Source organism: Quercus suber, unplaced genomic scaffold (assembly GCF_002906115.3).
Source record: "Quercus suber isolate HL8 unplaced genomic scaffold, Cork oak 2.0 scaffold_79, whole genome shotgun sequence".
Taxonomy (NCBI): domain Eukaryota; kingdom Viridiplantae; phylum Streptophyta; class Magnoliopsida; order Fagales; family Fagaceae; genus Quercus; species Quercus suber.
Window position 1 is genome coordinate 420,993 of NW_027069544.1, and position 15,817 is coordinate 436,809.

General features: G+C 35.0%; 2 protein-coding genes and 1 long non-coding RNA gene across 3 annotated transcripts; 1 reads left to right on the top strand and 2 right to left on the bottom strand.

Annotated features, from left to right (window-relative positions):
- Positions 1 to 1,078: 1,078 nt before the first annotated feature.
- On the top strand, positions 1,079 to 2,398 carry LOC111987254 (ethylene-responsive transcription factor ERN1). Its single transcript, XM_024018950.2, is given in 2 exon segments — positions 1,079 to 2,100; positions 2,103 to 2,398. Coding segments are annotated over 2 exon segments (1,002 nt in total). The 5' UTR covers positions 1,079 to 1,394.
- Positions 2,399 to 4,020: 1,622 nt separating this feature from the next.
- Positions 4,021 to 10,307, bottom strand: LOC111987256 (SNF1-related protein kinase catalytic subunit alpha KIN10). Its single transcript, XM_024018952.2, has 11 exons — positions 10,186 to 10,307; positions 8,309 to 8,501; positions 7,768 to 7,952; positions 7,500 to 7,682; positions 7,266 to 7,397; positions 6,454 to 6,639; positions 5,968 to 6,057; positions 5,809 to 5,892; positions 5,338 to 5,478; positions 4,709 to 4,951; positions 4,021 to 4,503 (listed from the first exon to the last, which is right to left on the bottom strand). The coding sequence occupies exons 2-11, from the start codon at positions 8,496 to 8,498 to the stop codon at positions 4,390 to 4,392; spliced, it is 1,548 nt and encodes a 515-aa protein (XP_023874720.1). The 5' UTR covers positions 8,499 to 8,501; positions 10,186 to 10,307; the 3' UTR covers positions 4,021 to 4,389.
- Positions 10,308 to 12,158: 1,851 nt separating this feature from the next.
- On the bottom strand, positions 12,159 to 13,406 carry LOC136067601 (uncharacterized). The gene is made up of 2 exons (XR_010629038.1): positions 13,304 to 13,406; positions 12,159 to 12,410 (listed from the first exon to the last, which is right to left on the bottom strand). It is a non-coding gene; the product is annotated as an uncharacterized LOC136067601 (long non-coding RNA).
- Positions 13,407 to 15,817: the final 2,411 nt, after the last annotated feature.

Below are 15,817 nucleotides of genomic sequence, written 5' to 3' on the forward strand. Positions count from 1 at the left end.
TTTTTTTTTTTTTTTTTTTATTTTTTTTTTTTTTTTTTTTTTTTTTTTTTTTTTTTTTTTTAATATCATCAAACTAAAATAACGTAATATAAAGTAAGATGTGAATTCATTATTCATCGGATGCATATTCAAAATCCATAATTTTAAATGTAAGGTTATTAGAGGAATTGGACCCATCTCACTAGATCATGTTATACCATTATATTAAAGACAGCTGTTGTTGATTGCTTCATGGCTGCCTTTTTTTTGTAATAGTCTAATTGAAAACATAGAATGTGTGAATGAGACCACATGTTACATGCAATAATCTGGAAATTCAAAGGCCATTTCAATATCCAAATGCATTGTTAAAACCACTACATGGTCAAATGGATCATTTTATATTTGCACGTCAGGCCTTTATGTTTGATAAACTACCAAAGACTGTTTGATAAACCACCAATGAAACCAAAAAATAGAAAAAGCTATTTATATTCTTTTAACAGCAAAGTGAAAATAGGCTATTGTTAAATTCTGAAAGGCCTTCACCAAAGTGCAATTATGTACTAACAGATTTTCAATTTGAGATGGGAAAAAAATTGTACTACAATTTAAGGCAGCATGCAATCTGCAGCTACAGATATTTTATGGTTATGCAGCACTTGTATGGCTCATATGTTGTGTAGTTAGGGTTCTATCGGTCTCACTTTTTATAGTGCATTTGTGTTTCCATGTGATACCATATATTAAAAGGTACCTTTGCTCCTATTGTAGTCTCTTTCTCTAGACTGAGGACTTTTATGCTAGTGTCTCCTTCACGATAAAGGATAGGTTAATGATATGTACATATAGATTCTTTCAATTGCATAATCATAAAAATATAATCAATTAAACTAAGAAGAGTAGTGTAATGAGTAATGACCCATTCTGGCTTATATTTCCATACTAAAAAAATGATACATTCTTAATATAATATCATAGAAGAAAACTCTAGGTACCTTGGGCTTGGTCAAAGCAAAATTCACTAGAGTTGCACTAATAACATGGTCTATTTTTACAACCCCCCCCCCCCCCCCCCCCTCTTTCTTGTCACAGAGAAGCCTCCATATGGTTGGATAAGATGCCAAAATTAAAAAGGAACAAAGAAACAAGAACAAGCAGTAAGACCCTTTCAGCTTTCCACTCTTGTTTGTCAGGATCTTCCAATCCCTTCATATAAATGCATCAGACTCGCACATACTGAAACATAGCAACCAAACTTTCACTAGCAACAAGAAAAATACCCACAAGTAGTTTACCAAGCCTAGAGAAAAGACAGATATAGTAGAGAACTACACTCCACAAAGTTTACCAAACCTAGAGAAAAGGGAGATAAAAGTAGAGAAGAGCTACTACACGCAGAAAATTACGTACATATGGCTAGGAAGAGAAGGGCTAGTGAAGTTGTGGGAGACAAAAATTCTAGTGAGGGAAGCATGGCTTGGGATGAGATGGTGAAGGAGGCTGCTGCAACAGAAGCTCTAGGTGGGGCAAGGAGAGCCCGAAAGAGATTTGTTGGTGTCCGGCAAAGGCCATCCGGTAGATGGGTGGCTGAGATTAAGGACACCATACAAAAGATAAGGGTGTGGTTAGGCACTTTTGATACAGCTGAGGAAGCAGCCAGGGCCTATGATGAGGCTGCTTGCTTGCTTCGTGGTGCCAACACTCGGACAAACTTCTGGCCTTGTCCCTCATCGTCATCTTCATCCCCAGCTCTCCCCTCAAAGATTACTAACCTCCTCCTCCAAAGGCTGAAAGCAAGAAATAATTCTTGCACTGCTTTGTCTAATTCTTCCTTGCCCATCAGCCTGCAAGAAAAGCAACAAACAGAAGTATACAGAGAAGAGGCTGCAGAGTTCCCAAATGCATCATTCACGGATTACCTTAACAATCCCGAAGATTATTACACCAACTGCAACAACTTTGTAACAAGTACTAATGCAAATGCTAGCCATGATTATATGACCACAAATTTTGAAGCCTCTTTTACTGAAAAAGAAGACTGGGGGCAGAGAGAAATGGACCTCGACTCTAGTTGGAGTACCAATGTATCACAGACTTGTAGCGGTGATTATAATTTTGGAAGGAAGGAGAGGAAGATGAAGAAGAAGGAGGCAGTGAGACTGGAAAGCTGGATTTTCAATTTGTTGATACTGTTGGAACCTGTTTCTATTCTCCCTTTGAGATTGCTGAAGAGATTGAAGAACCGGTTGAACCAGAGAACTGCATGGATGAGCCATCAATGTTTAGAGCTGTCATGAAGAGGATGAAATATGAAAGAAAGGTCTCAGCTTCACTCTATGCCTTTAATGGGATATCAGAATACCCCCCCCCCCCCCCACTGAACTTTCCTATTTCATGCAAGTCTTTCGCAGTTTGACAGGAAAGCTCGTGGGTTGGCTTCTCCAAATTGTTTGTTTCTTCCCTCCCATCTGTCCTTGTCGCCACGTTTGCCCTACTCCCTTCACACGGCTTTTCAGGCTCTTTAGCCAACTCCGCCATCTCCACCACCTTCTCTGATGCCCCTACAGTTACCACCTTCCCTCTGTTCGGCCCGTTGCTCTGTTTTTCAAACTCTGCTACACCTCTTCTATTTGGCTCGCCCCTCAACCATGCCCCATACTGCATCTGTTCTCCTTCAGATTGACCGTTGGAATCCGTCGTTTCCGGGCAATCTCTCAGTGCATGACTGAGGAGTCCACACTTATAGCAAAAATTGGGGAGTCGTTCATATCTGAATTGTATCCACTGACTCTCTCCCCCTTCAATAGTAACCTTTTTTCCCCTCACAATCTTTTTTGTAATGTCAACCTTGACCCTTACTCGAAGATATTTGCCCTATTGCACTCCTGAGTCAGCAACATCCACTTCCATGACAGACCCGAGTTTCGACCCAATTGCCCATGCCGTTTCTTTGGTTCTGCACTTCAAAGGTAAGTTAAGGATTTGGACCCAGAAAGGACACCACTTCAATTCCATCTCTCTTGGCGTTAATTCCGCTTCAAACTCCTGGATGAGCACCAGTTGTTTCTCATAGCTCCATGGTGACATGTCCATTATCCTTTTCTTGTCCCTTTCATCCCCAAACTCCGCAAGAAATAGGTCCTCGTCCAGTTCGCTTATGTTGACTCCTTTGCTCGGTTTCCATAGCATTCTCAGATTTTTCCTAAGCGCTTCCACTTGAACACTCTTATGGGTAAGAATTTTTAACACTGCGCACAATCTACCCCTTGCCTTGGCCGCTTTTGTGCTATTATTTCCTAACACAATGCCCTCGCCTTCTTCCTCCGTAAAAGACAACTTTTTCCACAGCTCTTCTAACTCTTCTGCCATAACCCTTCACTTCTACCTCCCCTGCCTAAAGCACCCCACGTTGCAGGAGAATAAAGCTACCCGTCTACGTCTACTCTGCTGGTAAAGGGACCCAGGATAGAAAAACCCACTGATGCCTTCACTCAAACGGAAGGCACTCCACTTCTTGCAAAGAGCAAGAACTTCACTGCTTCCACGTGCCCAAGGGCCCGAGAGCACTCCGTCGAGGTGTTCTAATGATTGATAGTAGGCATTCAGAGCAAAGTTGAAAGTTAACAGGCAATTACAGGAGCAGTCACAAGCCCACAACATAACATGGTTTGGCACGAAATTATATGGGATTTAAATCCTTCCCTCTAGGCTTCAAAGAAGATTATGTTTTTTATTTGCTGAATGATTATGTTAATGAATACTGAAACGGTAGTCAAATCTTGGAATAACAACTCTTTACCTATAAATGAAGTGTTTGTTTACTCGCTGCGTGAGAGATTAATACAATATAATATACAAGTGAATATTTTGTATCACATACAAGGATCACAAGACCAAGGATGTTAAACATGAAACATCAAGGAATTGATTGGAAAATCTTGATGGCTCTATCTACTGTAAGGAGCATTAGCATAAAAGTGTAATGTCAAATGACAAAATCATCCCAACCAAAAGAAGAGAGAGAATGAAGATACCATATACAGTACAACTACAAACGTAACTTCCATAAACCATTTTGATTCGAAAAATATCAAAGGCAACATTTACATATTAACATCCTCCAGTGGAAGAAGAGGTAAATTGCCAAATGTTAAATTCATAAAAACACCATCCAGGGTGGGTTCGTAACATTAGCTAAATATCCAGGTAAAAGGCAGACGGCCAAAACACAGATTTATGAACCAATTCCACTATTAACCATTAATTGGCTCAACTCAAGCATTACCTGATAAAAAGACCAGGAAGAATACTAAAGTGAAAAACTGGTTATATACACATTAATTTCTAATTCACAAGCATCACGAGATTCACTTGTAAAGGTCTACTTATGAGGCTAGCCTTCATGCTTCATAGGACGCGGAGCTGTGCTAGGAAAGCAGCACAAAGATCCAAGAAGAGAAACTGTGGGCCATGGACCCTTTGGAGATCAAGCAGGTACTTTTCCTCACGAGTTTTGTAAAGCTGTAAGCAGAAAATATACATTAGCACTATGTTCAGGGGAACTGGCTCCATGATTTGGCAGACATCTAAATCATGCTCAAGATATAAGTAGAAAAGGATATTAAGAAAAGGACCTCTCATATGCTAATGCATATCCTATCATCACGCATATACAAGCACAAAGAACTCATGATTCAGGGAGGAACAACAAGGAATGGCAAATTACCTGCACTTCAAACTTGACAACATTTGGTGATTTGGTCACGCCATCATTCTCAATGATGGTAGATTCATCCCCAAAGTAGTTATTACTGTGCACAGGATTGTTAATCATGCCTTCATGATGACCAGGGACACCCGGAATCCACCTACACTTCATGTTGTAGTGCCCGATCTTCTTCCAACAGACATTCAGTTCTTGCAAAGCTTTAAGAACTTCTGTCATTATTTCACGAGGATGAGCCCGTGACTGCCAAAATAAAGACAACAAATACATCAACAATAGTAACAAGCAAGCAAAAGAAACATTTTAATATTCATTTCAGAGAAATCATTCAACCTGGCTACGACCATCCAGTTGTAGCTTGGGTCATTTTCTAGACCTTTCAGACCAGTAATTGGTTCAACCAGATAACAAAATCACTGAAAAATATCACTGCCTCTCAAATAGATGGCAAGGATTCCTGAGATGGAAGCATTGACCATTTCAAAAGGCCAAGCCATCAACTTATACTTATCCAACTAATTATATCAAAGATATTACCCAAAAGGAAACTAGAAGAAAGCAAAAGAGAAATACAGCATAGCAACTTGGCAATTTAAGTCCTTCTGGGTCAAAATAGCTTAAAAACTAACCTGAAGTCCAAGAGCCCATTTTCTCTCAACAGGGAATTGCGGTTTTACGCTCATTCCTTGATAATCTATATATCCTGGAAGGCGGTGCCCAAGAGCTGTAGGTGTAGCCTCATTTTGATGCATATGATTGAAACCACGTTCCTAGGCAACAAGAAATCAAAGTAACATCAATAGAGCTTCTAATTATAAGGAATGGGTATAAAAAAAAGGAAATCATTAAATTAAATAGATGATACAACTTCTTAAAACAATGCAGTACATCCAATGAACAACCAAGTCCATACCAATAAGAAAACTAGTTAACACAGTATAGAATTACACAATTTATGTCTATCAATTTCCTGTGGTAGTTCAGAAAACGCTATCTACAAGATTGGATCAAATGGGGGCTCCAAATGACTTTCTCAAACCAAAAAAATGGCTAATTAAAAATTTAACAGCACAAAATAACTTATCAGAGAATAGACGCACCATAGTCTCTTGGAACTCAGCTCCAAGATAGCCACTAGAAGGACGAAACCGGTTGTCCAATAACAAATAGTAAGCAACAGTAGCCTGAAAAATGATACAAGAAATAAGACGTACAATTTGAAAATTTGAACGGAAAAAATAGTCTGAAAAGGTCTAAACCTTATTTTGTAGCCTGTTCCGAAGAGATTCAATCAATTGGTTCCTGTCGAATCCCATCTTAATCACTTCCTGTAGAATGTCCTCGTCAATCTGCAAGAAAGCATGTTAATAGCAGAATTAAACACTAGTGAGGATTATAATAAAACAAATACCACACTACATAATATAACAAGCATGTTTACTCAATTCTCATGTAATTTTACAACTACAAAGGATCAATAAGGTAAGCAAATTTCCCATATCCATACAAACAAAGAGACACTTACCAATAAACGGGCTTTTGATGAAAAACAAACAATACAGATTTTTATCCTCTTTTTTTTTTTTTTTTTTTTTTTTTTTTTTTTTTTTTTAAAAAACAAACAATACAGATTTTTATCCTCTTTTTTTTTTTTTTTTTTTTTTTGTTTTTTGTTTTCAAGGTAACAGTGCAGTAATTATAACAAAGGCAATTAAGAGAGAGAGAGAGAGAGAGAGTCCACATACCTTCTTTGCTTGTTGAAGGGTGTCAGGTGGAGGCACGGCTAAATAACGAGGTAGATGTGCCTGAAACCATAGGTGCTGACGAATCTCAGGAATAGTCATCCGCTTCATTGGGTCCACTACAAGCATCCTTGGTATCAAGTCTCTTGCACCAGGCGATAAATGACTCGGAAGAGTGTATATCCCTCCCTAAAAAGCAGCAAAATTGTGTAGGTTCACAATATTGTTGATCTCTTCCCATAACATGACTCTATTAAACTCAGATATAACGTAAAGCAAGCAAAAAGAATCAATAAATAAACATAAGCAAAGCACACAGATTCTAGACTTACCATTTAACTTGTGACATTAGTAATAAATCTCAGCATTAAACCAAATAAAAATAAAAATACTAGATCATGCCAGATCTGTAGAAATTCAATGTTGAAAGGTGAATTGAATGAGAAACAAAGAAGACAAGCCCTACAATTCATGATTGTACTAAATAGAGAAGGTACCTACCATACACTGTCTACAAAAATTTACAACCTATGGTTCAAATTAAAAATTTAATAGCTGTACTTGAAACGATTAGTGCCATTATAAGTCTGTTGAGAACATGATTTTGACCAACCATAATCTTTAAGACTCTAACCATTTGAATCTAAATTGATCTTTATTGATTAAATCTATTTTATCACTTATGATTTCCAGGATGAACACATCCCTAGAGCAAGTTGCTCAGAAATCAAGAGACAACGTCTAATTGTTAAACAGGCAAGATTGAAAATAACCGAGTAATGGGTTTCCAAAAAAGAAAAAAAAAATAGCAGTACCTTTATCTTCTTAAAAAGGTTAGGAATGTTTTCATCATCAAACGGAAGGGTGCCACACAGTAGAGCATATAAGATGACACCACAGCTCCAAACATCTACTTCAGGCCCAGCATACAATTTTCCAGAAATAACCTAAAGAAATTGATATAGATGGTAACCCATGAGATTGAGATCATGAAAACAGAAAAGCATTATTTGCCTAAATTCTTATGCAAAAATGCCGCAAGTCCATACCTCTGGGGCAGCATAGTTTGGACTTCCACAACTTGTCTTTAGAAAATGACCATCACGCATTATATTGCTTAAACCAAAATCAGCAATCTTCACATTGCATTTGGAATCCAACAGCAAATTCTCAGGCTTAAGGTCTCTATGCACCACCATATTCCTATGACAATACTCCACACCAGAGATTATCTGCCTCAAGAATCAGGGATTAGCATACTTTGTTATCATAGTAACAAAAAGTAGAAGAAAACTGAAAAATATAAGCCAATCCCACCTGCTGAAAAAAATTACGAGCTTCATCCTCCTGCAACCTACCCTTCTCCACAATGTAATCAAAGAGTTCTCCAGACTTCACATACTCCATCACAACATAAATGTCTGCTGGCGTGTCTACAACCTCATAGAGTCTAATTATATGAGGATGCATAAACAATCTCAGTATTTTGATTTCTCTTCTCACTGCACCAATTTAAAGGGGGGAAAAAAAAATAAACAAATGAAAATTTTAAGGTAACTGAAAAGAATGAGCAAACCTTTTATAGCTACATGCAAGATTAGAAGTAACTACGAGCATGGAGAACAACAAACAGAAAATCTTTAAATGTTTGCTTTTCAAATTTCAGACATACTCTCTAAAACCAGTAAGTTAATTATAAATTGAAAGCATAGAGGAAAATATAAGTATGATTGTTATTAAATACAATGAACACCCAAGATTATAGACAGATATTTCAAGAATAGATGATCCAGTCCAATTGTGGTTTCATTCAGAGAGACTACATAATAACTCAAGACTCTGAAGAAATATTACAAACCTTTTTCCTCCATCTCCATGTTCTTTATCTTCCGACGGTTAAGGATCTTTACGGCAACCTTATGTCCAGTCAGAATATGTTCTGCAATTTTCACCTTGCCAAAGGAACCTATGCCAAGAGTCTTTCCAAGCTTATAATTTTGTAAAAATATATCCAGTCCATTGCCACTGAGGCCAGCTGAACCATCCATTTCCTATATAATAAACATGGTTAAATAATAAGCCCACATGAAAGAGATTGTGAACAAACACAGTATAAATAAGGGCTGACATCACAAATAACAATCTTTTCAAGAAAAAGACATCCCAAGGAAAGGACGCCAGTAGGTAGACACATCCCACTATGCACAATGATGTATATTTACAGAAAAACATTATAAGGCAATATCCAGAATTCAGAAGAATTTACCCAACCACAAGAGCAGAATTCAGAAGAATTACCCAACCACAAGATATGAAATTTCTAGTAGCACTGTTAGCCTCTATTAGTCTGAAGCACTCTATGAAAAGTTTTCCTTTCACTTAATTTGTTGCTACAATCAAGACTTAGATTAAGACACGTGTATAGCAAAAACAAAATATCTAGGACAAAGATGGTAATATGCAAAAAAATTTGATAACAAAGAGATTTTATGTTGTCAATTATAGCAATCCAACAGACTCAATTAAAAAATAGAAAGATGATAACTATTTATATGGAGAAAATTTTGTATAGTTTTTTTTTTTTTTTTTTTTGATACAGAAAATTTTGTATAGATAGCTGCTCTGTAAATGGGTTGTGTATAATTCCAACATATATTCTGCAACAACATATTTCACTTACAATCATAGCTCAAAAAAAAACATGCTTAGCAATGAAGGAAGCACTGCTGCAATAGTTGTCAAACAACACCGAGCAAACGGAATCCAGTATTTTATTATCCCAAGCCAAAGGACGCCAAATGTTTCAACCATATGCTCCTAGATCCTTAAACTAATATTCCAAGATTTCAAAATCTTTCAGAAACAGCCCCAAACAATATATATTTGGAAAAAGTAGATTCATTAACAAGATTTTATAACTTATCAATCAATTCATTCAGCTATCCAGGCACAAATTATTATACCATCACAATTTCAGATACAACCAACTTGCACTTAAAACAGTGATACACTTATGTCAAACTATTTGATTAACAAAGCTGCATGCAAACATCCCTTAGTACAAGTAAAATCACCAAAAATAGAAAATCATTCTTGGGGGACAAATCACAGAAAGACAAATACATTAGAGGGGAAAAAAAAAAGTCAACTAACTTATCTGCAATACAATCCACTATGAAATTCCACTCAAAACATCTATAAACATATGCCTAACCAGTTAATTAACAAAACTATACCTTCAAACAGGTAAAAACAATTAGAATTATCCAAAAAAATAAAACTTTTCTTGTTTAAAAATCATATGCAAACCAATCAAAATCAAACAAACCCATGCAAATCACAATTTCAGGTACAACCCACTATAAAATTCCACTTAAAACAGCCATACACACAGTTGATAAACATAAACACATACAAAAATCACTTAGTGTAAGTAAAAACAATTGAAATCATCCAAAAGAATAAAACTTTATATTGACAGAAAATAAAAAATTAAGAGGGTCAATCAAAATCAAACAAACCCATATGCAAATTCAACTAAAAACAAAGAAAACCCACTTCCCAAAACTGAAATTTAAGAAAGAATTAACCATAAACTTAACGCAAGAACAATAGCAAAAATTTACCTTTTAGCCAATCTTAAAAAACACAAAGTGAAACAGATCTGAGAATCCACAAACCAAATTAAAAAGAAACCAAAATCAAAATTATTTAAGGATTCTAAAGAATCGTTACCTGCTTTTCCTACGCTATAATGTTATTCCTCTCTCTCTCGTGTATCTGTCTCTTTTTCCCTCTCCCTCTCCCTCTCGGGCTCGTGGCTAATAGATGGTGACGACAATGAGATTTTGTTTAAATATATTTTGAGGTGGCTTTTTGTGAAATTACGATATTAACCTTAAGTTCTGCCGACTTTTTTCCTAATAAAAACTAAAAAAGTTACGTTAGTGAGGCTAAATTAGGAATTGTGCCTTTGTGAGAATTTTTTATGTTTTTTTATTGTGTACTTGAAATTTTTTTATGTTTTTTTGTCGTGTACTTGTGGCAACTAGTTGTATCAACTTGTATGCAACATCACTCTAAAAAAAAAAAAAAAAAAAAAAAAAAAAAAAACTTGGTATGCAACAAACCTTTTTTTTTTTTTTTTTTTCTTTAACCAAAAAAAACCCTTGTTCTTTTCTTTTTTATTTGTTTTAAGAAACATTACTTATTTTTAGAGTTAAATAAAAAGAAAAATCGATATCCTATTCCTTATTGAATTGGATTTGGCCATTGAAATTGTGGCTCGAAGTAACCCATACAAAAATAAGATTTTTTTTTCCTAAGATGTCTAGGATTTCATTAATTAATGATAAATTATAAGATCCTATTTTTTTTTTCTTTTGTGTGGAATAATATGGTTATAAGTTAGTGCGGGATAAGAAATTTATTATAATTTAATTGATATCTTTTAATATTTTTAAATTTCAAGGATCATATTTATGATTCAAAATTTTCTTATAAATGATGTTACATCAACAATTTCTTAGTTACCTTTTTGTTGTAACAAATTGCACTTAAAATTAATAAACATTCCTTATGTGGAATCACCTTCCATACTGGTCACCTTTTTTTTTATTTTTTTTTTATTTATAAAATTAGAAAGTTTCAACCTATTACATTCACTTTTAATAATAGATTTTTGTCATCAGACTAAAACACCAATTAGTTTTTGATGTAGGCGAGAATTGAACTTTAGATTTTTTATACAACTATCAGAGACTTTACTGGTTGAATTAATTGAAACCTACTACTGGTCACCTGGTTGATTTCTTTCCATCACTCTCAAAAAAAACAAAAAAACCTACATCTGGTCATCTTGTTGATATATTTTTTTTTTATTTGATAAGAACTAACTTCTTAGGATCTACTGGATAAAATTTCTCAAAATTCAACTAGTCATAAGAAATTTAAGTTCTAAAAAAGAAAAAAGTCTAAACAATCATATGTGCCCTAAAAATTCCCCCATTTTTCTTCTCTCAAAAGCAGACTAGACTATCAACTTTCGTCCTAAACAAGCGAGAAACTCTGGATCCTTTATTTTCAATCTTCTTCTATAAACTCTCCAACATGCCTAAAACACACACACACACACACACACACACACACACACACACACCTTATACCATTCCACTTCATTCCACTCTTTTATGATCTCATCCATTTTATTCCATTCTTTTATAACCTCACAAACACCATTAGGCCACAAGATCATTAGTAGAAGAATTAGAGGGGGGAAAAGGGAAATTGACCAGAGAACCTTTTAATATGATCTATCTGATAACATATTTTGTCGACAAAAAAGAGAATTATTAATCCTGAAAAGGTTATGCGGTTCCCTCAATATCACAAGCTCTCCTTAATTTAACCACATTCTTGCATAGGCCTCATAAACAGAATTAAAAAGATCCATATTTCAAATTGAATAAAAATCTCCCCAGATAGACATACACTGCAACTTATGTTGGCTAGATATAAAAAAAAAAAGGGGGGGGGGGGNATAACATATTTTGTCGACAAAAAAGAGAATTATTAATCCTGAAAAGGTTATGCGGTTCCCTCAATATCACAAGCTCTCCTTAATTTAACCACATTCTTGCATAGGCCTCATGACAGGCATAGATTCATCCTTGCAAAAAGAAACTAATATGACCTCTGACGAGGGGGAATTGAAAAGAATAAGCATTTTTAAACCATGTTTTTTCCTTCTTTTTTTGAAACAACAAACAAATTACAGATACATGTGGTTCTATACAAGTGGTTTATGTCAGTGTAAAACAATACACTTGGAACAAAAGTGCGATGCATACATAGATATAGGAAATATTTCCAAGACATGTATTAATAATCAGGAATTGAAGCGAATCGATATCCTTTGACACCCCTCCATGCATAATATGCTATTCGAGTCTCATAAAAGCCTGCATCCACAAGTTGGAGATCAATATAAAGATTGTCAATTGATTTATGCTATTGAGAAATGTAGACTTTTCAGCAGATCCACAAGGGGAATGTAACTCAGCAGAATCAGAAACATAAATTATGCACAGTATCATAAACCATTTGATAGATGCAGTTTAACAATCCCTCAAAGTAGAGAATTACTAATTCATAAAATCTTTCTTTACTTAATGCTTTTATGAAATCTTTATCTGCTGCTACCGATACTGAAAACAACACTATTAAAAAAACACTCAAGGCAATTACTTCTACAAGTTTTAGCTCACATATGGTAATGAGATTGGAAACTCAATGAACATCTCAACACTTGCTTTTATCCTTTTGAAGGATTATGTACGATAACATGGACATTCATGCTTTTGGAGCAGCATATATGTAAAATTTGTGACAGAATCACGCTTATGCATGAAAATAATGACTCACATTGTCATGCTTTGAAGATAAAATAACACCTATGCATGAAAATAATGACTCATATTGTCATGCTTTGAACATATAATATGTAATACTCATCCATACTGTATAGTAAGCCAGGCAACTTGAATTAGAGCACTACAGATAAGGTCCTAACCTTAAAATTTTATTGATAATAGTGCAATATAAAAGTCAAAATCTGAATAATTTGGCCTCACTTGTGATCCACTCACCTTTAATTTTTCTCTAGGTTCTTAGTTTGTATGAAAGGGGATGTCATGTATCAATTAAACAACTTCAGATTTTTTTTTTTTTTTTTTGGATGGGGGAAAAGGGGGCGTGTAGTTGAATGACTGACTCCAGTTTCAATAAAGCTGAATAAATTACAAATCATTTGTCACCAAAAAGGAAAAAAAGAAAAAGAAAAAAGTTGACATACCTGGTAGGAAGGAGAGAATTCCTAGTGCCAAAAGGCCATAGGCCTGGGATTGGTCGCCTCCCATGTGACCAGTCATTATGAAATATGAAAGAAAGAGAAGGGAGGGGGGGGGGATTACTGTATTTCACACTATGCATCAAACTTAGCTATATGGATGAGTTCCTTGTCACAAGGTAGAGAAAATTTTGGTATATTGAGTATTGACCAGACTAAAGAAAAGATAAAAGGAAAATCCACTTTTACACTTTTTCCAAAACCAACACTATGTTCATCTCCTTCATTCCACACAGCTTAAACATAAACTTCATGTCAGTAGAAAGCACATGCATTGCTCTACTATACATAAGATGTCAAAACCCAGTCAGCGCCTAAAGAAAATGAATCTAACCTGTATATATATTTGTTTAATTTGAGACCATCCATAGCATAATAAAATAAAATTTAACCATCAATATGAAATTTCTGTCTTAAATGTCAGAGCTCTTATCCCATTAATAAAATAAAACATTTCCAACCACAACAATAATAAAATCTTCCAACCAAAAGGATGTTCCAACAAAAATAATCCATGTCCATAGAGTCCAAATTTCTCAAGCACTTTTATTACATCAATTATTCTACAAAATGAAAGATCCTCAACATAGACAAAATTGCAATTTCTCAAACACATAATCAAAGCTCAACAGTAAGGTTCCAATCTAAACTCAATAGCAACCACCTTTACCCGAGGACTCTCTAATCCACAATTGCCTCAAGAATCTAAAAGGTGGGGATGAGATGCTTAGAAAGAAGGATTTGCTAATCTAGGGCGTGGGAATGGGCCATTTTACATGTACCTCACAGCCTATCAAGCATTCTTGGCAATCCTATGCATTCACATTACCGCTAATTTAAAATTAGGCCACAACGTGTTTATGAAAGGCAAGACAAGGTGTTTCCTGTGGCTATCTATAGCATCTAATTCATATATAGTCTTGCCAAGGATCATTCATGCTTATTGTATGCAAAGAAAATTTAGAAATAAGAATCGCTAGTGGGCCTAGGTGATCAGCCACTTACCTCTACTTGGTCCCTTGCTTCTTTTCAAGTATTTTCTCGAGCTTTCTACTACCTGCTGACTCAGAGGAAGATTTTAGTTTGGTTTTGGGCTATGAGAGAAAACGGCTGGGGAAGTGACAACAAAGATTTATGCAAGTTTAGTTAAGGTTTTGAGTCTATTTACTAATTTGACCCTCAAGCCTACTTTTATTTATTTTTTGAAGTGACCATCTAATTAACCTCTATTTATTTATTTATTTTTTTTGAGAATCAAGTCAGCATGTTTTTATTCAATAGCTAAAGAATCAGATATAAGAACATCCATAGAGTTCAAAGTTCAACGGAAACAACCATGCCTACTTTCTTATTCTACAAATATATACGGTTCTAGGTTCTCGCATCATTTGGTCTTACAGTCTAGGTTCATGTAAAGAAATGATACTTGGCTTGGAACAAAATCTACATTTGATGAGATAATAATATAAAACAGTTTTCATACAAGGGGCATACTGATAACTTAAAAACTGTTCTAGTCTTAGCCTTAGTCATGAGCATCAACATATTTGTATCATGCATTCCAAATAAACAACATATATTGATCCATGCCCCCACAGTCCAGAAAACAAAGAATTCAAGCTCTCAGTTTAGTCTTCCATCACATTTTTTTCCCAATTTAATAAAAGAGAGAAATTTTAAAATTATACAAAGTTCAAAATAAGGGTCAAAATCTAAACGCTTCAAATTTTGATTAAGTGCACTCAAAAGAATCCCATAGAACTAAATTTCACCTTCACAAAAAAATTATCTCCACTAAACCAATGACATGATTAGCATAAATTAAAGATTGTCAAACTCAATGATCTCACACTCACCACCACACTGCTCTCAATCCTGAAATTACTAAATTGGGAACTATCCCTCAAATTTTCATACCCAAAAATTTATACTTAAAAATCCTAAGACCTTAGCATCAACATATTTGTATCATGCATTCCAAATAAACAACATATATTGATCCATGCCCCCACAGTCCAGAAAACAAAGAATTCAAGCTCTCAGTTTAGTCTTCCATCACATTTTTTTCCCAATTTAATAAAAGAGAGAAATTTTAAAATTATACAAAGTTCAAAATAAGGGTCAAAATCTAAACGCTTCAAATTTTGATTAAGTGCACTCAAAAGAATCCCATAGAACTAAATTTCACCTTCACAAAAAAATTATCTCCACTAAACCAATGACATGATTAGCATAAATCAAAGATTGTCAAACTCAATGATCTCACACTCACCACCACACTGCTCTCAATCCTGAAATTACTAAATTGGGAACTATCCCTCAAATTTTCATACCCAAAAATTTATACTTAAAAATCCTAAGACCTTTCAACATGGGTTTACTCATTCAACTTAAATCTCCTCACAAAAACTCTAACTTACGAACTTCATGGATCAAAATTTAGACCACAGTTACGCAAAA

Coding starts and splice junctions, on each gene's coding strand:
- LOC111987256 (XM_024018952.2), bottom strand. CDS start 8,498: ATGGATGGTTCAGCTGGCCTCAGTGGCAATGGACTGGATATATTTTTA. Junction 7,683..7,767: donor CTCGTAATTTTTTTCAGCAG/GTGGGATTGGCT, acceptor TTCTTGAGGCAG/ATAATCTCTGGTGTGGAGTA. Junction 7,398..7,499: donor CAAACTATGCTGCCCCAGAG/GTATGGACTTGC, acceptor CAATTTCTTTAG/GTTATTTCTGGAAAATTGTA.